Below are 24,966 nucleotides of genomic sequence, written 5' to 3' on the forward strand. Positions count from 1 at the left end.
ACCTGCCCCCTCCGCGTCCCCACACGGATGCCCCTGCCCGGTCCCTGCACCCACTGCCTGTCCTTCCCAACCCCCAGTGCACCTGCCTCCCCCCCAGGCACCTCCACTACCCACCCCACGCTCCACCCTGCCAGCGCTCTCTTTGTAACCCTGCACTGCCACCCCATGCACCCCCATCCCATCCTGCCCCACAGCTCACTGCTGAGCGCTGACTTGAGCCCTGTTCCCACCCTGCACCCCCATGTACCTGCCTTGGACCCCTCCCTGCACCCTATTGCCCGTCCCCCATGATGCATCTGCCCAGGCCTGGGCCTAGGCCCCACCCGTGCACCCCAAACCCATCTGCTTTCCTCCTGCACCTATTGCCCATCTCCCCTAGTGCACCCCTTGCCCGTGCCCTGCAACCCCCATCACACAGGCTTTACCCCATACCCCCCCCACAACATCACCCAGTCTATGCTCTTCCTACCCCAGCCCTGATCCACGCCCCCCCCTCTAGCCTGGGGTCCCTCCTAGGGGGTGGTGGCTACGCTGTCCATTGGCTTCTTCCCTTACAGGAGCTTCCCCCCCACCCCAAGTCCGCAGGGCAGTGGAGTCTGTGTCTGCAGCTAGGCTGTGGGGAGGGGTCTGGTTTTCAGGGTGCCAGGCGGCATCTCTGTCTTCCCCTCCTCCCCCTCCCTCGCAGCCTGGCTGGGGGCGGGGGGGCTTAGAGCCCCATACACCCCATGGACCCCCCGATTCATCTCCTTGTGGGGCTGGTAGGGAGGAGGAAATGGGGCATTTGTGCTGGGAAGAGGCCTTGGGCCAGGGTGGATTCTTTTCTGGGGGGCGCTTTGCTCCCCAGAAGGGCCCCAGCCTCAGACCCTGCTCCCTGCCCCACTTCTCATGGCCCGCACACATCCCTGTGCCACCTCAGCCAGGTGTGAACAGGTGCAAAGGGGAAGAAGAGCCATTCCCCTCCTCATGCTTGCTGAGGGTGGAGGGGGGGTATGGGGGCTGAGGCTTGCATGCATTCACACTGCTGTGCACACACATGTATGCTGCCCTGCACCTGTGCCCCATCACATGCCACTGACTTGCTTGTGCACTGTGTCCATGATGTGGGAGTGCATGTGCTGGCGTCGGTCCCTCTCCATGTTCTCTGGGACATGCATGCTGCTGTCGTGATGCACCATTGGTGCGACACCTGTATGCCGGCATAAGCTGGAAGGCAGTGTTGGCACGACATGTGTAGGTGGAGTCTCCACACCTTGTGCAACACATGTGTGGCATCACAGACATGCTAGTGTGCTATTGGTGTGATGCGTACACCATGGGTGTGGTATCCTTTTGCACATGCTGGGGTACCATTGCTGGTGTATGATTGCTCCGTGACCCACGTGCCAGTGCATACACTGATACTGTGTTGGTGTTTGACACATGCTTGTATCTGGAAGGGGGAAGTGGGGCGTCTGGAAGTCCAAAGCCTTGAAGATCACAGGAGCCAGAGGGGAGGGTCCTAGGGTGATTGTGATATGGCTGAGGTTGCACAGGTGTGTCTATATGTGTTGGGCCTCTGTGAATGAGGGCACTGGTGTGTTTCTGCATGTGGGGTCATGTCTGTAGTTACACAGAGATCTGTGTGTATGTGAAAGGAGACTGTCTCCATGAAGATGCAGAGGGCTCAAACCAGCTGTGGTGTGCCCACGTGTTAGTGACTGTGTGTGCCCCAGCCTGTGTTGGTACCTAGGCCCCAGTGTGTGGCAGCTGCACATGTCACTGTGGGGGAGGAATGAGGTATGTGCATCAAGGGCACACATGTTCAGATGTGCCATGGTCCCAATGCATGTGTGTAAGTTGGCACATAGGACCAAAGTTGGCTGGAGCATGTTGCTGTGTGGTTCTGTCCTTCAGCCCCCTGTGAAGCCTATAGGGTGCACCTGAGTGTATGTATGTGCACATGCGTACACACGTATACTTGAGCCCCCATGGCTGTGCACGTGTGCATGAGTCCTCAAGTGTTCACTAGGATTTGTGCAAGAACCCTTAGTGTGTGTTTGCACATGTGTGGCTTTGCATGCCATGTGGCATGGGCCCTGAAGACTTGGGTGCACATGTGTGGCTCTGTGCACCAGACTCTGCAGCAGTCTGAGGAAATTGTGTAAACACCTTGGAGTTTGCATGGGTGTATTGCATGTCTGTGTAAACATGTGTGGCCCTGCATGCCACATTGTGCCAGGTCCCAGGTATGATCACATTTGGTTGCATGTGTGTGATCACATGTTTGCACCTGCATAGGTGGCTTCATGTGCAGTGTTGTGCAGGGCCCAGGGGAGCTGGGTGTGTTTGTGTGTGTGCATGTGTGCTTGCTCATGGTTCCATGCATTGCTTTATTCATGGAACTGGGTGCCTATGTGCATCCCTGTGCATTGGTGTGTCCGTGTGCAAGAGAGCAAGCGTGTTGCAGCATGCAAAGCCCTGAGGCCTTGTGCATACGTGTAAAAGTGTGCACTGTACTGTGCAAAGCCCCAGGGAGCTGCTGTGGTCTCTGTGTTCACACAAGCGCTTGCATGTTGTGCGAGACCTGAGGGAGCTGTGCTGGTGCATGCACATGTGTCCTGTGTGGCAAGGCTCTGAGGAGCTGCTCCTGGGAGGCTCTGCATGCACATGTGTGTGCTGGAGTTCCTGGCCTTGTGTTCCATGCAGACCCTGTGGAGGCCTGTGGGGCAAAAGCCCCACTCCTCCACTGCCACCTGCTCCTACCATCCACATCTGTCTGTCTGTCTACCTGGCTGGACCCCCATGTTCTGCCCTCTCCAGTGGTCATGCTCACATGGGTGTATACGGGTATGTGAGGGAACCTTGGGGTCTGTGCACATGTGTGTGCACTTGCTGGCATAGCTATGTCTGTGTCTGAGGCCTTGTTGCTCCCCTGCTCCACGTCCCTTGGGCTGGTGGGGCTGGGAGGGGTCTCATTTGGGGGGTGCTAGGAGCTATATTTGCCTTTTGCTTCATCCCCCAGCCCATTATGGCCCCTAGGGAGGCCCTGAAGCAGCTCCCACCCTATGCATTCTCCCTTCTTGCTTCCCATGTTGAGGGGCACAAGCCCTTGGGAAGGGGCCCAGTCTTCATGTCCCCCCAGAATGAATTGGGGGGGGGGTGGAGTCCCAGCATAGGAGTCTGCCCTGGGCATCAGGGAGGGATGGGGGATTGAGCAGGCCACAGGCTCCCAGAGCCCCAGGGTCTGGGGCCAGTTCATGGTGGTCCCTGGTTAATGTGGGTTCTTGTAAAGTACTCCTCTTACTTGGAGCTGGGAGAGAACCCAGGCGTCTTGGCTCTTAACTTCAACCCATTTGACCCTACTCCCTATCCCCACCCGAGCCTGAAGGCAAGCCAGGTGCCCAGCCAGAAGAGAACCCAGGCATCCAAGCTCTCAGCCTACCCTGTCCCTCCTAGCTCCAACCCATCAGACCCCTTTCCCCTCCCAAAGCTGGGAGAGAATCCAGGCTTTCAGGCCCCAACCCACCAGACCCCACTCCCCTTCCCCCAGCCCTGCTCCCCTGCACCAACCCACTAGACGCCCCTGCCCAGAGCAGAACCCGAGTGCCCTCCTCCATTTCACACTCCCTCTCTCTCTCTCTCCCCTCACCTCAACCCCAGCAGATTGGGGTGCTGCCCCCCCCAGGCGAGCTGGGCCCCCCACCAGCTTCCCCTGTCTTGCCTGTGCCCGCGGTGCCCCTCAGGGCCCCGCCCCCAACCCAGCTGCCAGGATGATGTGCGAGGTGATGCCTACCATCAGCGAGGACAACCGCCGTGGCTCGGCCTATGGGGCCGACGAGGCGAACTTCGAGCAGCTCATGGTAAACATGCTGACGGAGCGCGAGCGCCTGCTCGAGACCCTGCGTGACACCCAGGACAGCCTGGGCACCGCCCAGCTCCGCCTTCGGGAGCTTGCCCACGAGAAGGAGTCCCTGCAGCGCCAGCTCAACATTGCCCTGCCCCAGGTCAGGAGGGAGGGGCACTGGGAAGGCTGTGGGGTGCAGGGGGCTGTGGGTCTGGGATGTGGGGCACTGGGGGAACAGGGGGCTCTGGGTTGGGAATGAGGGGTACTGGCTGGGCCAGCTCTGGCTCTGTGGAGCTGTCAGACCTGCCAGGAAGTTGGTGCTGTGCTTCAGCTGCTTTAGTCTGACCAGTTCCCTCCTGGTGATACTGATACTTCCTCCCCCTCCTTGGGCCCCTCCTCTCCAAGGTGGTTCAGCTGGTTTAGATGCAGTCCCCTGGGATACAGGTGCAGGGGGTGCCAGGACACCTGGGTTCTTTGCTGGCTCTGGGAGGGGAATGGGGGCTGGTTGGTGGATTAGAGCAGGGGTGAGGGGTTGGGAGCCAGGATGCCTGGCTTCCCTCCCAGCTCTGGGCAGGGTGGGGATGCATCTGGCTGGCTGGGGGGTTTCCTTGCAGGGTCTCACTGTCTGTCTGTCTGCAGGAGTTTGCGGCGCTTACCAAGGAGCTGAATGTATGCCGAGAGCAGCTGCTGGAGCGCGAGGAGGAGATCACAGAGCTCAAGGCTGAGCGGAATAACACCCGGGTAGGTACTTGGCACTATCCGTCCAGCTGTCTGACCCCATCTCCTCTCTGGGTGCTGTGTGGGAGGGGTCTTTGTCTTCAGTGGGGTAGGAAAAGGGAGGGTGTCTGTCTGTTCAGGATCTGTCCTGTCTGTCTGTGTTTCTCCTGCAGCTTCTGGTAGGGTGAGCAAGGGGTGGGGCACACCTGTCCATCCATTTGCCTGTCTGTGGCTGTTGCTACAATTCTGGTGGGTGTGGTGTGTGCGGTGGCAGGCTGTTCATCTGTCTGTCCCATGTGGAGGGTAGGAGGGTCAGTCTGTCCATCCTGTGGCTGCTGCTGGTATGTTGGATGGGAGCTGGAGGGGGAGTCTCTCTGTACCCCCCAGTCAGCTGTTGCTGGGACAGCTGGATATGTGTGTGTGTGTGTATAGTTGGGGGGGAGGGGATGTTTGTCTGTCCCCCTGCCTCCCAGGCCGTCTGTGCCTGGGGAGGGTGGAGGAGGTCTGCCACTGTCTGTCTGTCCTAGGCACTGCTAGAGCACCTGCACTGTCAGCATGTGTCTGTCTGTCCAGGCTGGGAGGGGGCATGGTGCATGCAGCTGGGGGACGGTCTGTCTGTCCATCCATCAGCTACTGCTGAGGCACCTGCAGCAACTGGGTGCATCTGTAAGGGAGGGGTCTGTCTGTCTGTTTGCTGCCCCTTGTGCCCTCTGTCCATCCTCAGCTGCTGCTAGGGCACGTGATGAGGAGTGGGGAGGAGGGGGTGTGCATATGTTTTGTGGGGTAGGTCTGGCCAGGGAGAGTCTTTTGGTCTCTCTACCCACCTGCCCTGGACACAATCTGTGTGTGTGTATGTGGCGGGGGGGTGTTGCTAGTTAGAAGGGGCTGTTTGTCTGCCTACACCTCACTCCACCTGTCTGTCCATCCACTCTCAGCTGCTGCTGAAGGCCCTGGAGTATGTGCATGTGTGCGTCTGTCTGTTCAGGGAGTGGGGTAGGGTTCAGACAAGGAGCCTGAGGTCTGCCTGTCCTCATGCTGTCTATCCCCACCACCCCATCCCACGCACCATTGCCACTGTTATCTACTGGTGTCTGTGTGGTTGGAGATGGGTGGTTGCAGCTGGGGGGTGTCCCTTTCTGTCTGTCTGCCCTTTGCCCTGTTTGTCCGTCCATCCATCGATCCCCAAAAGCCACTTCATCACCTGCATACGCGCATACACACATGTGTGTATTTTGGAGGGGAAAGGTGTCCATCTGTTCACCTGCCTCTAATGCTGTCTGTCTGTCTGTCTGTAGCTGCTGCAGAAATACCCTGGGAGTTGGTGGGACCTTCCAGCTTGAGTGGGGGGGGTCTGTCCATCTGTCCCCTAGACAACCCTGTGTGTGTGTGTGTGTGTGTGAGATGAGAGAGGTATCTGCCTCTTGTATTGTGCTGTCTGTCTGTCTGTAGCTGCTGGAGGAACATGGGGGCTTCTGGTCTGGAGGCATCTGTCCATTTATCTGTTCCGTGGAGAAGCGCGTGTGTGTGTGAGAAAGGGGAATCTGGCTAAGAGTTGGCATGTGGGGCTGGGGGTGGTGGGCAGACATGTCTGCCTGTCTGTCCATCCTCATATCCCCCATCCACCTGCAGCTGCTGCTGGAACACCTGGAGTGCCTGGTGTCACGGCATGAGCGATCGCTGCGCATGACGGTGGTGAAGCGCCAGGCCCAGTCCCCAGCTGGAGTCTCCAGTGAGGTCGAGGTGCTCAAGGCTCTCAAGTCTCTCTTTGAGCACCACAAGGCCCTGGATGAGAAGGTAAGGCTGCACCCTGCCGGATTGGAGCAGGGGGACACCCTGAGGGGCTGCATGGATGGGGGCTGGGCTGGGCTGGGCCTCACTGGGGAGGTTCAAGGGTATGGGATAGGGGGAGAACTGGTTTTGGGGGGTGTCTTGTAGGGCTGAGCTGGGGAGATGTGGCTACGGCCTGGTTAGGGGTCTAATAGGGTCACTATTTGGTGTGGGGGAGCAGGTCTGGCTGGCGTTGGCTAGGAGGCCTGTGGAGGAGTTGGGGGCTGTCTGGGTGGGATTGGCTGAAGTGGTCAGGGGTCCAGTCGGGCCTGGTTAGGAGGGACCGACTTACTGGGGGAGTCTGGGGGGGGGGGACACGTTGTTAGAGAGGGACTGGCTGAGAGGCATTGAGCTGGGACCTGGTCAGGGACTGGCTGTGGTGTGGTATCTGGCTGGGGCTGGCCAGAGGGTCCCTGCAGGGTGTCTGGTAAGGAGGGAACTGTTAGAGAGGGATTGCCTGGGGGAAGGGTCTGGCTTGACCGTGGTCAGGGTTCAGTAGGACCTGGTCAAGAGGGACTGGCTGGAAGGGTGGGTGGTATCTGGTTGGGGCTGGCTAGGGTGGTCTGGCCAGGGGCTGGGCGCGCTGTCAGGGAGGAACTGGCTAGGAGAGGCAGTCTGGCTGGGCCTGGTCAGGAGGAACTGACTAGGGTGGTGGGTGATGCCTAACTGGGATTGGCCAGGGGGTTCTATGGGGAAGGGGTGCCTGTTGGGAGCACTGGCTAGGGGATCCGAGTGGGTGCAGCCGGCCTGGGGATTCTGCTTAAGGATGCAGCTTGGGCTGCGCCATTACAGTGTCCCACGGCAGGCCAGGACTAGGTGGTAACAGCCCCTCTCTCCTGCCCCACAGGTCCGAGAGCGGCTGCGGGTGGCACTGGAGCGGGTGGCAGTGCTGGAGGAGGAGCTGGAGATGTCTAACCAGGAGGTGTGTGGCCCTTAGTCTTGGGGGCATGGGAAGGCTACCCCCTACCTAAGGCCAGGAGAACTGGGGCAGCCCTGAACCAAGGGCACTGCTGTGGGGGAGCTCACAGCATTGAGGGTGTTCCCTATCTGGAGGCTCTGCTGAAGAGAAGCTCACAGCATGAGGGGGAGAATCCCCATCTGAGGGCACTGCTGCGGGGAAGCTCGCAGCACTTGGGGCACTGCCACAGGAAGTTTACTTCTTTCCCTCCCCTCAGTCCCTGTCCCTGCGAGAACAGCTGGCCCGGCGCCGCTCTGGCCTCGATGATGTGGGGAAGGATGGCGATGCTCCGGTATGCAGGACAAGCAAGAGGGGTGGAAAAGGGGGTGCTCTGGGGCTGGGGAGCAAGGGCTTGGGGGCAGGTGAGTGGCTGTATGGGGTAATACGGCAGATGGGGGGTTATGGGGTGGAGAGCAGGCAGGGGGTGTTAGGAAGTTGGGGGGGATTTGAGGGGTGTTGGGGTGTCAGGGTCAAAGGGTATCGGGGGCAGGTTCAAGGGTGTTTAGGGGTGGGGGGCCACAGTAGGACTGTTTGAGGGGAGGTGGAGCCTGTTTGAGGTGTGAAGGGGGGTGTCAGGCCAGTCCAGGGGTGTGCCTGAGTTCTGCCCCCTCCCCAGTTTGCCCACTGACCCCACCTTGTCTCCCTCTCCCCACAGGCATCGGTGGTGAATGGGATGGGGGGGCCAGCGGGGCGGGGGGGCCGCGAGGCGGAGCTGGAGGAGGTGCTGGAGCGACAGCGGGGGGAGCTGGCCCAGCTGCGGGAGCGCCTCAGCCTGCTGTGTCGCCAGCTGGCTGAGCTGGAGGAGGCACTGGCCTCCGCCCACCGTGACCTGGCCAAAGCCCAGGAGAGTAACGCTAAGCTGCAGCGTGACCTCAAGGAGGTGAGGACTCCCCCAGGCCCAGCCCCACCTCCCCTTCAAGACTGCCTGGCTTGGTACCTCCTTCGGCTCCCCACCCAGGGCTCCCCTGCCAAGTCCCTGCTCTTGTCTGGGCATTGGATCTGGCTTCTTTTCTGGCCTCCAGTGCATGGTGTTACCCACCAGTGCATGTGTCCATCTGTCTGTCCCTTAGTGGAACTCTGTGGTGTGTTCTGGGGAATTTCATGGGCCCACCACAGCTGGTGTGTGTCCATCTGTCCATGGTCCTGCAGGAGCATGTCTGTCTGTCCAGCCCATGACGGTGCATGCGTCCATCCATATGTATGAGCATCTGTGTCCTATGGTAGAATGTATCTGGCCATCCATCTGTGTGGCTACCTGTAGGGTCTGCAACCCCTGCATGTCTGTCTGTGTGTTTGGCAGGGCAGGCATGTCTATTTGTCTGCCCACATGCCCCTTGGTGTCAGTGGGTATCTGTTGGCAGGTGGCTGTGTCTTGTGCAGCTGGTGAGCTAACATGCATGTGTGTGTGCACATCCGTGTGTCCTGTGGTACTGGGGGGGGCAAGGCACAGTGTCTGTCTGACTGTCCATGTCTGTCAGTGTGTGTCCCCTGGTGCTGGTACGCATGCGCCTGTCTGCCTCCTAGCAAAGTTGTGTCCATCTGTCTCGTGGTTCCCATGTCCCCCAGCAGCGCTGAGTATGTCTGCCCCATGGTGGTGCTGTTTGTCCATCTTTCTGTGTTGTCCCCCCACCCCCAGCATGTTGGGTCTGTCTGTATGTCCATCTGCCCTACAATGGTGCAGCAGGTGCACGTGTCCATTTCTTGGGTGGTCGGCGGGTCCTTCCATGCGTCCTCCACCTGCCCCACAGCAGTTGGTTGGTCTGTCTGTGTATCTGTCCATCTGCCCCATGGCAGTCAGTGGGTCTGTCCATGTGTCCATCTGCCCCACAGTGGCTGGGATGTCCTTGTGTTTGTCCCCCACTCCCCATGGTGGATTGGCGGGTCTTTGTGTCTGTCCATCTGCCCCATGGCAGCTGGCGTTTTGTTTGTGCAGGCACTGGCGCAGCGTGAGGACATGGAGGAGCGCATCACCACACTGGAGAAGCGGTACCTGAGTGCCCAGCGTGAGGCCACCTCCCTGCACGATGCCAATGACAAGCTGGAGAATGAGCTGGCCAGCAAAGACTCCCTCTATCGCCAGGTGGGCACCACCTTGCCCTTCTCCCATCGTACACAGTGCTCTAATGTGAAGGGGGAGGCTGGTCTCCTGGGTCCAATTCTGGTGTCCCTGGCACAGGGGGTACAAGAGCTTGGAGAATGATCCTAAGGATGAGGCAAGGAGGTGGCTGAAGCATGGGGGTAGGTCAAAGGACTGTGATGGGGTGTTGTATTGGGTTGGGGGGTACATATGGAGTCTCACACCTTCTGTCCCCCCAGGGTGAGGAGATGGAGCGCTGCGTGTGCATGAGGTGGGTGGTGTGTGGGGCACAGGATAGCTTATGGGGGCCATCACAACAGAGTTGGGAATGTTGTTTGGGTTCCCACACCCTCTGCCCCATCCTCCCCCACCCCCTGTGAAGGGTAGGGTCTCTGGGAGGGGGCTGAGCAAGGTTGAGAGGCTTTGGCAGGTTTAGGGGCTTCTCTGGGCACTCATGCCCTCTTTCCCCTCCCTCCCCAAGCAAGGAGAAGAGGCACAGTGAAGGTGTCATGGCAGGCCCAGGACCCTGGGGTGGGTTTGGGCAGTGAGGGGCTATGCTATTACCCTAAAATCTTGGATTGAAGAACTAGAAAGATGTTGAGAGAGAACGCTTGAGAAAGAGGTGTTTCCCCCCACCAAGGAAGCTTTATTCAGCAGATAGCATGCTCAGAATTGTACTTGTTACCTTCCTAGTGAATTTTGTTCCCTGTCCTGCTCATCTGACAGTCTGGAGCTTTGCTGGGGTGTTCAGGGGATGCAGCCTAAAGACCCTTTATTCCCCAAACATTTTAAATATCTTTTGTTACTTGCATATTTATTTTAATGATGACTATTACTATTGATGCTTTATAGCAGGGGTTTCAGTCACCTGGGCCCGTGGGTCATATGAGGGGCAGCGGGGCTGGATCGGGCCCACAGACCATCCTTTTCCATCCACATGGGCACAGGCATGCACACACACATGCAGGTGCATGCGCATCCCCCCCACCCCCCATTCAGTGTATGTGGGGGGCCAGTTCGGGATCCTCACTGCAGGCACCATGTGCAGTGCAAATCCCAGGCTGGTCAGAGTGGGTGTGTGGGTCAACCCTGAGATCAAGGGGCAGCATCAGGGGCCAGGTGATGGGGCTCTCTGGGCTGTGTTTTTGACATCCCTGATTCACAAGCTATTTGCATAATTGATTTTTCATTCTTGGGTGTTTTTTTCTAAAGCCTTATATGCACTGAATCAGAGAAGTCAGGCCTCCAGGGGTCATATCCCCAACCCCTTGCCTGAGGTAGGATCAGCCCTATCCAAATCATCCCCTACAAATCCATCTAACTTCTTACAAAGCTACTGTCCCCCCTGACAACACAAGACCTCCTGCTGCAAAACGTTGTTAATATATGCTCAAGAGATCCCAAGTAGAGGCTATGCGCCTGCTACAGAGGAAGGCAAATCCCACACCCCAGCCCTCACCAATCTTATCATAGAGTAAGGTTCCTTCATGACCCCAAACATGGTGATCGGTCTGACCCCGAGCAGAGGGGCAAGACCCTTTAGCAGGGAACAAGCAGGAGGAACTGCCCTCCTGCTAGCTAACACAAACCCGAACATAGTGGGGCTCTCTGAAACCTGGTGGGATTTAACCCATGATTAGGTGGTAAACATTAAGGGCTACAGACTGTACAGGCGGGATAGAACAGGGAGGAAAGGTGGGGGTGTGGCTCTCTATGTCAAAGAGCAATATACATCCTCAGCAAACAGGACAGGGCCAGAGGAGGGGCAGACTGAAGTGCTCTAGGTTAGAATACATGGGGGTCATGGGGAAAGGGACTTAACGGTGGGTGTCTACTAGAGACCACCCAACCAGGGGGAAGAGCTGGACCGGATATTCTCAGGTTAGCTCACGGAGGCAGTTAGTCAAGGGACATGGTCATCATGGGTGACCTAAACTACCCGGACATCTGCTGGGAGGAGCAGTTAGCCAGGTCTGACTACTCATGTAGGTTCCTAGCCAAGATACAGGAGGTGCACAGTCCCACCGGGGTAATGCATTGCTGGACCTGGTCCTGGCCACAGGCGATGATGACCTGGTGAGGGGACTGGGTTCTCGAACATCTGGGTGACAGTGATCGTCACCATCCAGTGCAGGATGTCAAAGGCCTGCAGCAAGGCAGTAGCCCTTGACTTCAGGAGGGCTGATTTCAATGAGTTAAGGAGGTTAGTTGGAGAGGCACTGAGGTCCTGGGGGGTAGGGGAGTCGGGAGTCCAAGATGAGTGGTCATTCCTTAAGGAGACGATCTTCCGAGCCCAAAGGGTGACAGTCCCAACATGAATCAAAGGGGGCAAGAGTGCTGAAAAGCCCCCATGGCTTACCAGAAGCATTCAGGAACGTCTAAAAACTAAAAAGGAGGCATACACCTGGTGGAAGGGAGAAGCTATCACCAAGGAGGATTATACCTCTGTTGCTCGAGACTGTAGGGGGGCTGTTAGGAAGGCTAAGGCAGAGACAGAACTAGGACTAGCGACCAGGATCAAAGATAACAGTAAGTCCTTTTTTAAATACATAGGGAGTAAAAGGAAGGTACTGGGTAACGTGGGACCCCATGCAGGACATGCTTGGTGGTTGCACCAGATGATAAAGCTGACCTCTTTAACAAATTCTTTGCCTCCATTTTTCTGAGTAGGGACCGGAACATCCCCCCACCAGGACTCCAGACGGACTCAGGAGAGGCACCGCCAGGCCTAGGGTCAGAGAGGACCCAGTTAGGGAACTTCTGGTGTGGCTGAACGTATTTAAAACAGCAGGTCTAGGTGATCTCTACCCCAGAGGGAATTGGCAGGGGTCATTGCGGGACCACTGGCGCAGCTTTACGAGCACTCGTGGTGCTCTGGCCAGGTGCCAGAGGACTGGAAAAGGGCCAGTGTGGTCCCAATTTTCAAAAAAGGGAGGAAGGAGGACCCAGGTAACTATAGGCCCATTAGTCTTACCTTAGTCCTGGGGAAGCTCTTTGAGCAAATAATCCAGGAGCACATCTGCGAGGCACCAGCAGGGGAGATTATGCTCAGGGACAACCAACACGGGTTCATTAGGAGCAGATCCTGTCAGACCAACCTGGTTGCCTTTTACAACCAGGTCACAAAATCCTTGGACTTGGGTGTCATGGTGGACGTAGTCTTTCTGGACTTTAGGAAGGCTTTTGACACTGTCTTTCACCCCATTGTCATTAAAAATTAGGTGACTGTGGCATGGATGCCTACACAGTCAGATGGGTCACAAATTGGCTAGAGGGCTGCACCCAGAGAGTGGTGGCAGATGGATCATTTTCGACCTGGAGGGATGTGGGCAGTGGGGTTCCCCAGGGCTTGGTCCTCGGGCCCGCACTGTTCAACATCTTTATCAGCAACTTGGACGAGGGGGTGAAAAGCACCTTGTTCAGATTCTCAGATGACACTCAGATGTGGGGAGAGGTGGGCACGATAGAAGGGAGGGACAGGCTACAATTAGATCTGGACAGGTTACAGGGGTGGGCGGATGAGAATAGGATGGGATTCAATACTGACAAGTGCAGGGTACTGCACCTAGTGAGGAAGAACCAGCACCATACCTACAGGTTGGGGAACTCCCTTCTTGTCAGCGCAGAAGCAGAAAAGGATCCTGGAGTCACTATTGATTCGAAGATGAACATGGGCTGCTAGTGTGAGGACGTGGTCAGGAAGACCAACCACACCTTGTCATGCATCTACAGATGCATCACAAGCAGGCCCAAGGAGGTGATCTTCCCCCCCTATGCAACATTGGTCCAGGTGCAGCTGGAGTACTGTGTCCAGTTCTGGGCGCCACACTTCAGGAGGGATGTGGCTAGCATTGAGAGGGTCCAGAGGAGGGTCACTTGCATGGTCAGGGGTCAGCAGGGCAGGCCCTACGAGGAGAGGCTATGGGACCTGAACCTGTTCAGCCTCCACAAGAGAAGGCTGAGAGGGGATCTGGTGGGCATCTGTAAACTTACCAGGGGGGACCTGCCAGGAACAGGAGAGTCCCTGTTTCCCTGAGCACTACCAGGAGTAACGAGGAATAATGGACACAAGTTGATTGAGAGTAGGTTCAGGCTAGACATCAGGAAGCACTACACAGTCAGGGCGGCTAGGATCTGGAACCAACTAGCAAGGGAAGTGGTGCTCACTCCTACCCTGGGGGTCTTCAAAAGGAGGCTAGATAATCACCTAACCGAGGTCATTTGGCCCCAGCATTCTCTTTTGCCCATGGCAGGGGGTCAGACTTGATGATCTGCTCAGGTCCCTTCCGACCCTGCCAACTTTGAAACTATGAAACTCTGGCTTTGACCCCAGCAGCAGCTTTGGTTGCAGCCCACACCCAGTGCCTCCAAGGAAGGCTTAAAAACACCCTGATGCACATAGCAGAAAAGGGGGTGGGGGCAATCAGCAAAGCCCAGAAGCCTGGGAAATTCTACACCTAGATTATCCCTGACCAGTGGCTGTCCAGCCTCTCCTTGAACCTCTCCAGTGATGGAGGGAGCGCAGCTCCCATAGGCAGTCTAGTCCACTGCCTCACTGCTCTAATATTGAAGATGTTTTTCCAGATATCCAAAGACACATATGCTTGCATCCCTGTCTTACCACCCTTCCTCTTTCTGCACATCCTCATAGTCCTGTCCTTGACAGATCACAAGATCCCAGGAAAGCAGGGCCCTCTACAGTTCTCCTAGTCTGGCTGCCTGCCAGAGTTCACATCAGTGGTTCTCAACCTTTTTATACTCAAGATGCCCCTCAATAGACTCGAGGCTTCCACATAAAACACTGGCTCTGAGCTGATGCTCATTTTTTGTGCAGAGAAGAATGACAGAACAATTCTTCCACTGCAAAAAAACTCGGGCTGCAAACAGGGCAGCCTGTTTTTGACACTCTGGATTCCTGTTTGAAATCTCTGGGGTTGATCTTGTGATAGTATGTGCATACTTCGCAGTGCTAATGCAACCTGGCACCCTTGAGAGGATCTCAAGGTGCCTGAGAATCCCTGGTGTATGCCTTGACAACATTTGCAGCTGGCTTATCCTTAACTAGACAGTTAGCCATCCAATGCCTCCCAGGGGTGAACATTATCAATTCTTAGGGTTATGATGTAGGATCTCACACCCTCTGCCCCCTGCCCAGTGAGCAGAGGTGGGCACCATGGTGGTTTTGCAGGGAGGGCGGGCTCTCACACCCCCTGCCACTTCCTACCCCCAGAACAAGGAGAAGGGGCTCAGTGGATGGGGGGAGGGGGAGCTGTGGCATGATTCGGCCCTTGTAATGGTTTTGGGAGGGGCTGCAGGAGCTCTATGCCCCACTCCCAAAGTGAGAAGGGTTATGGGTTTGGGGCCATGTGAGCTCTCACCCTGTGCCCCTCAAAAGTGCAGAGAAGGGGTGCAGTGCAGGGCTGTGGCAGGGTCAGGACCATGTGGGAGGGTGTGCTGGGGATGGACCACACAGGCTCTCACATGCCCTGCCCTCCCCAGAGTGAGGAGAAAGGGCGCCAGCTTCAGGAATGGCTGGAGGATGCCAAGGCGAAGCTGCAGCAGACCCTGCAGAAGGCTGAGACACTGCCTGAGATTGAGGCCCAGCTGGCCCAGCGTGTGGCTGCCCTCACCAAGGTGCTGGGGAGCAGGGAGGGGCTGGAGTGGAGGGGAAGGGGCAAGGCTGGGGATGCGGAAGGAGGGTGTCAGAGTCCAGCAGGTGACAAGGGTGGGGAGCTGGGCCCAGAGGTAGCAGGGGGTGGGAGAACAGTGCCAGGATGACATCCGTTTATCTGTCCATCCAGGCTGAGGAACGACATGGGAACTTTGAGGAACGGCTGCGACAGCTGGAAGCTCAGCTGGAGGAGAAGAACCAGGAGCTCCAGCGGGTACGGGGGAGCTGCAGTAGAGGCCTTGGTGGAGGGGTGAGGTACAAGGTGGCTTGGATTGATGGAAGGCGTCCTGGTTCTGTGGAGGGGGACCCCTGGTTTGGGATGGGGCAGATGTTAAGGGAGAAGGGCTGGTGGCCTGGGGGTTCCCCATCCCTGTCTAGAGGGACATGTGGCTGTCTGGAGATGCCTCCTCCTGCAGCACTGAGGATGCAGGGAGGCTGCTGGGTCTTGGGGGTGTTCTTGGCCTGGATGTCTGCCCAAGTGGGGTGGGGCCTACAACCATGGAGGTAGGGTGCTGGCATGTCAAGGAGGGGACCCTGTGGCATCCTCCACTCCCTTCAGGCACGCCAGCGGGAGAAGATGAACGATGAGCACAACAAGCGGCTCTCGGAGACGGTGGACAAGCTGCTCTCAGAGTCCAATGAGCGCCTGCAGCTGCATCTCAAGGAGCGCATGGGAGCCCTGGAGGAGAAGGTGGGGCTGTGGGTCAGGCGTGAGGGGCATCAGCAGGATTATGGGGACAGGGGCACCCCCAGGTGCAGGAGTGGGTTGGGCGTGAAGGGCACCGCGGGGCTGCGCCGAGGTTCCCCGCCCCCCCCATCTCATCCTGTCCCTCCAGAACTCGCTGAGCGAGGAAATAGCCAACATGAAGAAGCTGCAGGATGAGCTGCTTTTGAACAAGGTTGTTGGGGGAGAAGAGCCTGAGGAGGGGCAGGGGGCAGAGGGCAGGGGAATGGCAGTTGGGGTGTCTATGGCATTGAGGTCTTGGCTGGGTGGCACTTGGGGGTGGAGGCCTGCAGGATTCTGGCTGGCTGGGGTGTGATGGAATAGACTAGACCAAGTGGTCTGGGGGAAGAGTCTGGCAAGTTGGCCCACCACGAGGTTGCAGTGGGGAAACAGGCCACAGCCAGCTCTTGCAAGGGGTGGAGGATGGGGGATGGGGTTGAGGGAGCAGCTGGCCTTTAAGGGCTGGGCCAGGGACCCAGGAGCCTGGGTGGTGTCAGTGGAGCACGTTGGGATCTCCCCTGTGGGGAGGGGCTGAGGGTGGGCCTGGAAGGTCTCACTGATGCTCCCCTCCTCCACTACAGGAGCAGCTGCTGACGGAGATGGAGCGGATGCAGATGGAGATTGATCAACTCCGAGGCCGCCCTGTGTCCACCTACTCTAGGTAACTATCCTGCATGAGGACCACCCCCCTCAGAGAGCCCTAGCATCCCAAGCCTTCCCGGGGCCTCTCCAGATACGCCATTTGGGTCTAGTGCCCCCCAGCCCTGAGCTGCCTTGGCTGTGTCGGGGGTGGTCCTACAGGCAGGCAGGGGATCCCTATGCTGTGGGGACCAGGGCAGTCGTGGAAGGGGTCGTTTGGAAGAGCGGGGGCTGTACAGAGGCTCCCCTCACTCCCCCACTGCACCCCCAGGTCCCTGCCGGGCAGTGCCCTGGAACTGCGGTACTCTCAGGCGCCCAGCAGTTCCCACCTGGACCCCTACAGTGTCTCCGGTGCCCCCCGCAGGCACCGCAAGGGCCGCTGGGCCCCCAAGGATGAGGCCACCAAGGTGAGGGGGTTGGGGGCTGGGCCTGGCTGGGGAGCCCTGAAGTGGGGAGCTCTGCTTGTAACTGAGTTGGCAGGGGGGGGCAGGGCAGGGCAGGGCTGCAGGAGGAAGGTCTCTGGCTGTGTGGTGGGGGTGGGGATGAAATGGGAGGGGGATAGGGGGTGTCTAGCTATTATTGACTGCTTTCTCTCCCCTCGCCCCTGGACCTGCCCCTTGACTGGTGAGTTACCCAGTGGCCTGCAGGGCAGGGGGCCTCAGGCCAGGTGGGAGCATGTGGGAGGGATTGTGGTGGGGGCATCTCCTGCCCATCCCAGATAAGATAGCCTAATGGGGGTCAGCCAAGGGTTTGGCCTCCAAAAAGTCGGTGGGGGGATAGGGAGAACTTTGGGTTCTCTGCTCTTCCTCCCCCCACTCCTTGGTGTCTGGGGCTAGGGCCGATCTCTGTCTCTCACATCATGTATCGTCTCTGCACACCCCCAGGTGCAGGAGTGGGAGCGGGCACAGCAGGGGGGACCCCTGGCCCAGCCGCCCTTTGAGGGGGCCCTGGAGGGCTCAGATGAAGATGAGCGTGACCCCCTCTTTGGCTCAGCTGACCTGCTCTCGCCCAGCGGGCAGACAGACGTGCAGACCCTTGCCTTCATGCTGCAGGAGCAGCTCGAGGCCATCAACAAAGAGATCAAGTGAGAAGCCTCAGGACCCCCTGAAGCCCCCCGGGATTCTCTAAACCCCTGAGCCCCTCTCCTCTGAATCCCCCCACCCCAATCCTTCCCCCTGGGATCCTTCCTCAACCCCCACAAGGACTGTATGATCCCCTCCTTTAACTCCCCTGGGGCCCCCAAAACCCCTGATCCCTCCCCCAGGACCCCTGGGACCTCCCAAACACCTTCTTCTTCTTCCCCCAGGGAATGCCTAGGAGCCCCCAAATGCCCTGCACCTACCCCCCAGGACCAGCTGGGACCCCTGCACAACCAGCCCCTCTTGGCCCCCTGTCCCAAGATGCTCTGATGTCTTCAAGCCTCCCAGAACACCTTTAACTTAACCAGATCTTGCCCCCCCACAGCCTCTGGAGCCCCCAGAAACACCCAGCCCCCCAGGAAATCCCTGTTCTGCCAGTATCTCCAGGGCACTCCATGTACCTGTGCCCCCTCCAGGACCCCTCACACTGCCCATGGTTCCTAGCACCCCAGAAACAGCTGGGGGGTCCCTGTTCCCCCCACATACTCCCTGGGGTTGCATGCTCTTGGGGAACCCCCAGCACTCATGGGGGCACCAGACCCCTGGGTCCTGACCTCTCTCCTAATGCTGATGGCATCTCCCACAGGCTGATCCAGGAGGAGAAGGAGTGTACAGAGCTGCGTGCGGAGGAGCTGGAGAGTCGCGTGGGTCCCTCGGCGCTGGATGGATCACTGGGCCGGTACCGGGCCAGCAGCTCCATCCCCCCTTCAGTCACCAGTTCCACGCTGGCCAGCCCTTCGCCCCCCAGCAGTGGGCACTCGACCCCCCGCCTGGCACCCCACAGCCCTGCCCGCGAGGGAGACAAGGCGGTGAGCTCCCACCCCACGTGGCAAGTGTCCCCTGGATGATGCCCCCCACCACAGGGGGAGCTACGAACTTCCTTTGGACAGTGCCAGTGCTTCCTTGCCTGGTGCTGTGAGCTTCTCCCAAACAGTGCCCCCAGCCCCTGCCACAGTGTTGTGAGCTTCTGTGGACAGTGCCCTGGCTTCCTTGCCTGCTCTTGTGAGCTTACCTAGACAGTGCCCCCACCCCATCACAGAGCACTGCAAGCTTCCCCCAGTGGCCCTATCCTCCTGCCACATGGGGCTGTAAGCCTCCCACAGACTGTCACCACTTCCTTATCTGGTGCTGCAAGCTTCCTCCAAACAGTGCCCCAACCCTGGCTGTACAAGTGCCAATTCTCCCCCTGTGCTGCAGAGGGAGCTTCCCCTTGACAATGCTCCCACCCTCCTGCCCTGCAGCACTGCAAGCTTCTCCACAGCACTGAAAGCTTCTCGGCAGTGCCCCCAGCTGGGGATTCTCCCAGTTCCACAAGCTGCCTTGTAAGAGTGCCCTGTGCTCACCAGCTGCCCTGTGCTCACCAGCTTGGTCCCCTCCCTCAGAACCACATGGCCAAAGAGGACCCCCGTGGGGCAGAGGAGAAGGCGCTGGTGCCCTGTGAAACGCCTCCCCCCGCCACTCCCCGTGCCGCCCGCCTGGAACGTATGACCCAAGCCCTGGCCCTGCAGGCTGGAGCCCTTGAGGATGGCAGGGACCTGAGAGCAGGGTGAGTTGGGGGAGAGGGGGGGCTGTGACCCTGGGGGCCAGGGTGCAGGGGATGGGTTTGGAAGAGGGGATCTGGGGAAGGTTGGGAGCAGCCCTGGGTCCATGGGGGCTGCAGTGCTTGGGTGAGTGTGGAAGGCCAGGGGTGTGGTGGGGTTGGTGTAATTGGGAGAGAGGGGGGAAGTGTCCAGGGGGAGTTCTAAACCCTGTCATCCCCTTCCCTGCTCCAGGCTGGGCCCTGACAGTGCCAACAGCAGCCAGGATCCTCTGCACAAATCCACCAAGAAGAAAAGCATCAAGTCGTCCATCGGGCGCCTCTTTGGCAAAAAAGAGAAGGGGCGGATGGGACCACTAGGTCGTGACTCCCCCTCCCTTGGTATGGGACCTAGGCTTCCAGGCTCCTAGCCCCACTATACCTGACCTTATTTCCCCTCCCAGCACTGGTGTAGAACCCAGGCGTCAGGCTCCCAACCCCCACCTGACCCCACCAGACCCCATTTCCCCTCTCAGCGTTGGATAAAACCCAGGTATCTGGGCTCCTAGCTCCTTCCATTCAAACCCACTGGACCTGACGCCCCACCCAGAGCAGGGGAGAGAACCCAGGTATCCCGGTTACCACCACCTCTCACCCTGTTCTAGCCTACCAGACCTCCCTCCGCACCACCAATTCCAGAGCTGGGCTAGACCCCAGGCTTCAGGCACAGTGCAGCGTGGGAGTGTGTTGGGTGTGGAGGTGTCTCACCTGTCTTTCTCTGCCCTTCCTCCCCCCGCCCCCAAGCTGGGACCCCTTCAGATGAGTTGTCCCCTGCAGACCCCCTGGGGCTCTCCAAGCTGACGGGGCCCGTGGACAAGGACCGGCGCAACAAGAGGAAGTGAGTGGGGAAGGGGAGTTTAGGGGAGAGCTGGGTCATTGGGGGAGCACTGTCTTGTGGGAAGGGGAAGAGGCAGATGTTGGGGGTCCCAGTTTGCTCTGATCCCCCCCCTCCAAATTTTCTTCTTTCTGCCCCCAGGCATGAGCTGTTGGAGGAGGCCTGTCGGCAGGGGCTGCCCTTCGCTGCCTGGGATGGCCCCACTGTGGTATCCTGGCTCGAGGTGACTGTGCTCTAGGGAGACATGGGACTGGGGACCCAGATGTCTAGGTTGTACTGGGGAAGGGGACTCAGGTGTCCCATTGGTTGAAATGGGCCGAGAGTCCCCCTGCCTCTGGGGGCTGCATGCAGAGCCGCTGGGGCTGGGACTTAGAACCCAGGTGTCCGGGATGGGGTTGAGGTTTAGGACCCAGGTGTCTGGGGTGGGAGGGGGAGCCAGGAGCTGGCCCATTACACATCCTGGCTGAGGTGTACTGGGTTTGTGAGTCTTGCCAGGGATGGGGTGAGTAGAACCCAGGTGTCCTGGGGAACAGTGCCTGGCACTGGACGTCCCCGGGCAGGGATGGGGCATGAGGGAAAAGACGAACCCAGGTGTCCTGGAAGAACTAGGTGAGAGGGGCAGGTGGAGGCCTGGAGTAGAACCCAGGCGCTTGGCAGGGAAATACAGGTGCCTGGCACTGGAAACCCAGAGACAAGGTGAAGCATGAGGGAGTAGAAGTCAGGAGTCCTGGAGCGAGTGTATGTGCACGTGTGGTGGGGGTGGGACCCAGGAACCCTGGAGGAAGTTGAGGGGGAGGGAGCTGATCTGGAACCCAGGTGTTCAGACACACTAACCCCTGCGTCCCCTTCTCCTGTGGCGTGGGCAGCTGTGGGTCGGGATGCCAGCATGGTACGTGGCAGCCTGCCGAGCCAATGTGAAGAGTGGAGCCATCATGGCCAACCTGTCTGACACCGAGATCCAGCGAGAGATTGGCATCAGCAACCCCCTGCACCGCCTCAAGCTACGCCTGGCCATCCAGGAGATGGTGTCACTCACCAGCCCCTCAGCCCCCGCCACCTCCCGCACGGTGAGACCCCACTGCCACCTTGGGCTCTGTCAGTCAGTGCCTTGGCCCCTCAGCCCCCCATCCTTTGCTAGCAAAGCACTGCCTTTGCCCCCCCCCCGGCAGCAGAGTCTAGGTCTACTCAGCCAGCATCTTGGTCTCCCTCACAACCAGACACCTCCCCTGTCCAGCACCTCATATCCCCCTTACAACTGAGGCCTTGGCCCCCACAGCCAACACATAGACCCCCCCCAGACCCAGTCTCCCAGACAGGGCCCTGGTCCCCCAGATACCACCCCCCCCACAGCCACTGCCCTGGCCCCTGTAGATGCCCCCCAGGCAGTCCCTTGGCCTCCCAGGCCCCCTCCACTGTGCCTTGGCCCCTAGACTACCTCCCCCACAGCCAGTGCCTCAGACCCTACCCCAGCCAGTTCATCAGCCCTCTAGACCTTCCCCACAGCCAATCCTGCCCCCCCACAACCCCACAGGGGCTGAAACAGCTGGGAGTGCGGCCCCTTCTTTCCCCTCCCCCCCACCTGTGCAGCCAGCTCCTGCCCCCAGCCCCACTCTGCTGAGGCTGAGGCAGCCATCTCATGGCACAATCTGTTCCTGCTCACCTGGCACCCTCGGGACCTGCCCTGTTGCTCCCCACCCCTATCCAGTCCACGGGCAATGTGTGGATGACGCATGAAGAGATGGAGTCGCTCACGGCCACAACAAAGCCGGTGAGTGTGAACACCCCTGTACGTTGCACAAGGGCACTGTGAGGGGCTTGGCATGACTAGTGCAGGGCAGGTGGGAAACTAGCTTAGCTGATGCTGGGGGTGGGGAGGGTGTGTTGTGGGCCTAGGGTGTGCCCCTGTGCACCCTACTTCTGGCTGGGTCTTGGGGGTCCTAACTGCACTCTCCCCCTTCCTTCCTGCCTGCCCACCCACCAGGAAACCAAGGAAATCAGCTGGGAGCAGGTAGGGGGTGGTGCACATAGGCGTGTGTGTGCAAGAAGGTAGGCTTGCACATGTGTAGCACACTTGTGTTCCTGGCTAGCCGATCCCAGTTCAGGGCTTTACAGAGTCCTGTTGAAGGGGTGGTTGTGGGGGACAGAAATGGTCCACTCTCCCTGTTTTGAGGGGGGGATGACACAGATGGCTGGGGGGGGTTGCAGTGCTTTGTGGGTATCAGATGTTGCCCTTCCCTCTTCTGTTGAGGGTGGAGAGTGAATGGTGGGGGTCCCAGAGTGGTGAGGTGACTGTTACCATAGGGTATATGTGGCAAGAAGTCAAAGGTCACTGATTCAGAGGTCAAGGGTTGCAGCCAGAGGGGCACAGTCTGAAAGGTGAAGAGGTCACAGTAGAGGTCAAAGTTCATTGCCAGTTTTTGGGGGGTATTTTGGCCGGGAGGTGCAGGTGCTGGGGGTAGGGGTTACATTGTTGGGGGGGCAGAGTTGTAGGGAGGTTGAGTTGGATCCTGGATGAGAGGCCGGGTTGTAAGTCATGAGGTCATGCCCCCCACTTTCCTGGCAGATCCTGGCTTATGGGGACATGAACCACGAGTGGGTAGGCAACGAGTGGCTGCCAAGCCTGGGGCTGCCCCAGTACCGCAGCTACTTCATGGAGTCGCTGGTTGATGCCCGCATGCTCGACCACCTCAACAAGAAGGAGCTGCGTGGCCAGCTCAAGATGGTGGACAGCTTCCACAGGTATTGCCAGGACCCTCCTGTGCCCCCACACTGGGCAGAGCTCCCAGAGGGATCCCCTGTACACCAAACCACAGGGATCCCCCCACCCCAGGGCAGTTCCTGGTACCCCTAGACCACAGAGATTTCCATGCACACACCCCCATTCCCATCTCCCCAGGACATAGCTCTCATGGGGATCCCCCACTACCTCAGACCACAGGAATCTCCCTATCGGGACACGGGTCCCATGGGTCCCCTCCCCCTGGAGATCCCTGAACCACAGATACCGCCCCCTGCCTTTTATAGGGCACAGGCTTCATAGATACCATCCCAAGAAATCCCCTGCCACATAAGGACCCCCAAAGGGAGTACAGATCCCATGGGGATGTCCTAGGTAACCCACTGGCCCTCCAGAGCACAGCTCCCATAGGTACCATGAGGTCCCTGGGCACCCCCAAGTCACAGGGATTCTCCCCCTGCTTCCCCAGGCACAGATTCAGTGGTTTCTGACCCCATGGAGACCCAACGCCACAGGAAGTCCCAAAGGGGACACAGTTTCCTCACACCCCACAGGGACCTCCCCCCGCAACCCGGGGAACCTCCATGGTTGTCTATGGGCAACCTGACTCCAGAGGACTCTATATTGGGGCCCCTCCACATGGGGCACAGCTTCCTCAAGGGCACCCCAGGATTTAGAGTGTTGTCCAGGCAGCCCATTCCCCACCCTGACCACATCCCATCTCCCTCCACACCCCCAGAGTGAGCCTGCACTACGGGATCATGTGCCTAAAACGACTCAACTATGACCGCAAGGACCTGGAACGTAGACGGGAAGAGAGTCAGAATCAGATCAAAGGTACCACAGGGCTGTGGGTTGGGAGTGAGGGGCACGAGCAGGGCTGGTCGGGGGGTAGGAGACTGCAGGTTGGGAGTGAGGTGTACCGGCAGAGCTTAGTGGTGAGCAGGAGGCTGCAGGTCAGGAGTGAGGGGTACCAGGAGGGCTAAGGGGTGAGGCACAAGGGGCCCTGTGGTTTGCCCTGTCTCTTCTCCCTGCCAGATGTGATGGTGTGGTCCAACGAGCGTGTGATGTGCTGGCTGCAGCTGATTGGGCTGAAGGAGTTTGCCAACAACTTGGCGGAGAGTGGGGTTCACGGTGCGCTGCTGGCCCTTGATGACACCTTCGACTGCAGTGACCTGGCCCTGCTGCTGCAGATCCCCACCCAGAACACCCAGGTGGGAGCGGAGGAGGGCAGAAGCTGGCAGGAGTCATGGGTCTGTGGGGGGGCAGGAGCAGAGGAGGGGGGCTGATGAGGGGGGTCTGAGATGAGGGAGGAGTCCAGGGGCTGGGAGCAGGTGCAAAGGCTCATGGGGAATGGGGCCATTAGGCCGGGTGAAGGGCTGTGAGCTCTGACCCCACTCCCCTACCATGTGTCTCCTCAGGCTCGGCAAATCCTGGAGAAGGAATTCACTAACCTCATCACCATGGGAACTGAGCGGCGGCTGGATGAGGTGGGGACCCCTGTTCACCCCCGCCACATCAATTACTCCCTTCCTCCCAATGCCACCCAGCCCCTATGTGCGCCCCTGTCCCTGAATACAGCTCCTCATTATGCCTGACCTCCAGGAGTCACCTTTGCCCTCTGCTTCTCCTTTCTGACTTTTTTCCTCCTACCCCAAGGCACCACCTGACCTTTGACCTGCCCCCCCAGTGCATGGTGATATCTCCCCCCACTCATGCAATGACCCCCAATGGCTGGCTGTGACTTTTGCCCTCTGCCCCCCAGGACAGCACCAAGACGTTCAGCCGGTCGCCCTCGTGGCGCAAGATGTTCCGGGAGAAGGACCTGCGGGGGGTGAGCCCTGACTCTGCTGAGATGCTGCCCCCCAACTTCCGCAGCGCCGCCATCGCCTCACCTAGCGCCCAGCTGCGCAAGGTGCAGCCTGAAGGTAGGCATGGCACTGTCCCAGGGAAGCTTGTGGCCCTCAGGAGGTGGGGCACTGTTTTGGGGAAACCTCATAACCCTGGGGGGTAGAGGTGTACCTGGCTCTGGAGTTCCCAGCATGGGGGTATGGGGCACTGTCTTGAGGAAGCTCACAGCCCTGGGGGCACTGTCTTGGGATAGCTCAGAGCACAGTACCGGGGGGCGGGGTGGGCATTCTCAGAGGGGAGCTCTTAACACCTGTGGCGAGTCTGGCCAAGGCACTGTCCAGGGAAAACTCACAGTTCCAGAGATCTGCCCATCTAGATAGCCTTGCTTGGAG

The 24,966-nt window shown here is 58.9% G+C and overlaps 2 protein-coding genes across 11 annotated transcripts in view; both read left to right on the forward strand.

Moving 5' to 3' along the window:
- The window catches only part of LOC109320799 (AP-2 complex subunit alpha-2), a 621,923-nt gene that overhangs the window by 161,509 nt on the left and 435,448 nt on the right, over positions 1-24,966 (forward strand). The window lies entirely within an intron of this gene.
- PPFIA3 (PTPRF interacting protein alpha 3) overlaps positions 3,623-24,966 on the forward strand; it is a 22,762-nt gene continuing 1,418 nt past the window's right edge. Inside the window, exons 1-27 of one of the 6 annotated variants that reach the window (XM_019551051.1) lie at positions 3,623-3,983; positions 4,463-4,564; positions 6,170-6,334; positions 7,215-7,289; positions 7,543-7,617; positions 7,981-8,205; positions 9,259-9,405; positions 14,902-15,036; positions 15,204-15,287; positions 15,633-15,764; positions 15,910-15,972; positions 16,379-16,458; positions 16,699-16,843; positions 17,321-17,520; positions 18,162-18,384; positions 18,940-19,121; positions 19,348-19,493; positions 19,896-19,989; positions 20,128-20,209; positions 20,853-21,053; positions 21,692-21,754; positions 21,968-21,994; positions 22,550-22,725; positions 23,463-23,560; positions 23,762-23,937; positions 24,145-24,213; positions 24,489-24,651. In XM_019551051.1, coding sequence (XP_019406596.1) covers positions 3,750-3,983; positions 4,463-4,564; positions 6,170-6,334; positions 7,215-7,289; positions 7,543-7,617; positions 7,981-8,205; positions 9,259-9,405; positions 14,902-15,036; positions 15,204-15,287; positions 15,633-15,764; positions 15,910-15,972; positions 16,379-16,458; positions 16,699-16,843; positions 17,321-17,520; positions 18,162-18,384; positions 18,940-19,121; positions 19,348-19,493; positions 19,896-19,989; positions 20,128-20,209; positions 20,853-21,053; positions 21,692-21,754; positions 21,968-21,994; positions 22,550-22,725; positions 23,463-23,560; positions 23,762-23,937; positions 24,145-24,213; positions 24,489-24,651 — 3,562 coding nt within the window. In that variant the 5' untranslated portion in view covers positions 3,623-3,749. The remainder of the gene's footprint in view (positions 3,984-4,462; positions 4,565-6,169; positions 6,335-7,214; positions 7,290-7,542; positions 7,618-7,980; positions 8,206-9,258; positions 9,406-14,901; positions 15,037-15,203; positions 15,288-15,632; positions 15,765-15,909; positions 15,973-16,378; positions 16,459-16,698; positions 16,844-17,320; positions 17,521-18,161; positions 18,385-18,939; positions 19,122-19,347; positions 19,494-19,895; positions 19,990-20,127; positions 20,210-20,852; positions 21,054-21,691; positions 21,755-21,967; positions 21,995-22,549; positions 22,726-23,462; positions 23,561-23,761; positions 23,938-24,144; positions 24,214-24,488; positions 24,652-24,966) is intronic. The other 5 variants (XM_019551053.1, XM_019551057.1, XM_019551052.1 and 2 more) reach the window with 5 other exon arrangements.

Source organism: Crocodylus porosus, unplaced genomic scaffold (genome assembly GCF_001723895.1).
Source record: "Crocodylus porosus isolate Cpor-Errol unplaced genomic scaffold, CroPor_comp1, whole genome shotgun sequence".
Classification (NCBI taxonomy): Eukaryota; Metazoa; Chordata; order Crocodylia; family Crocodylidae; genus Crocodylus; species Crocodylus porosus.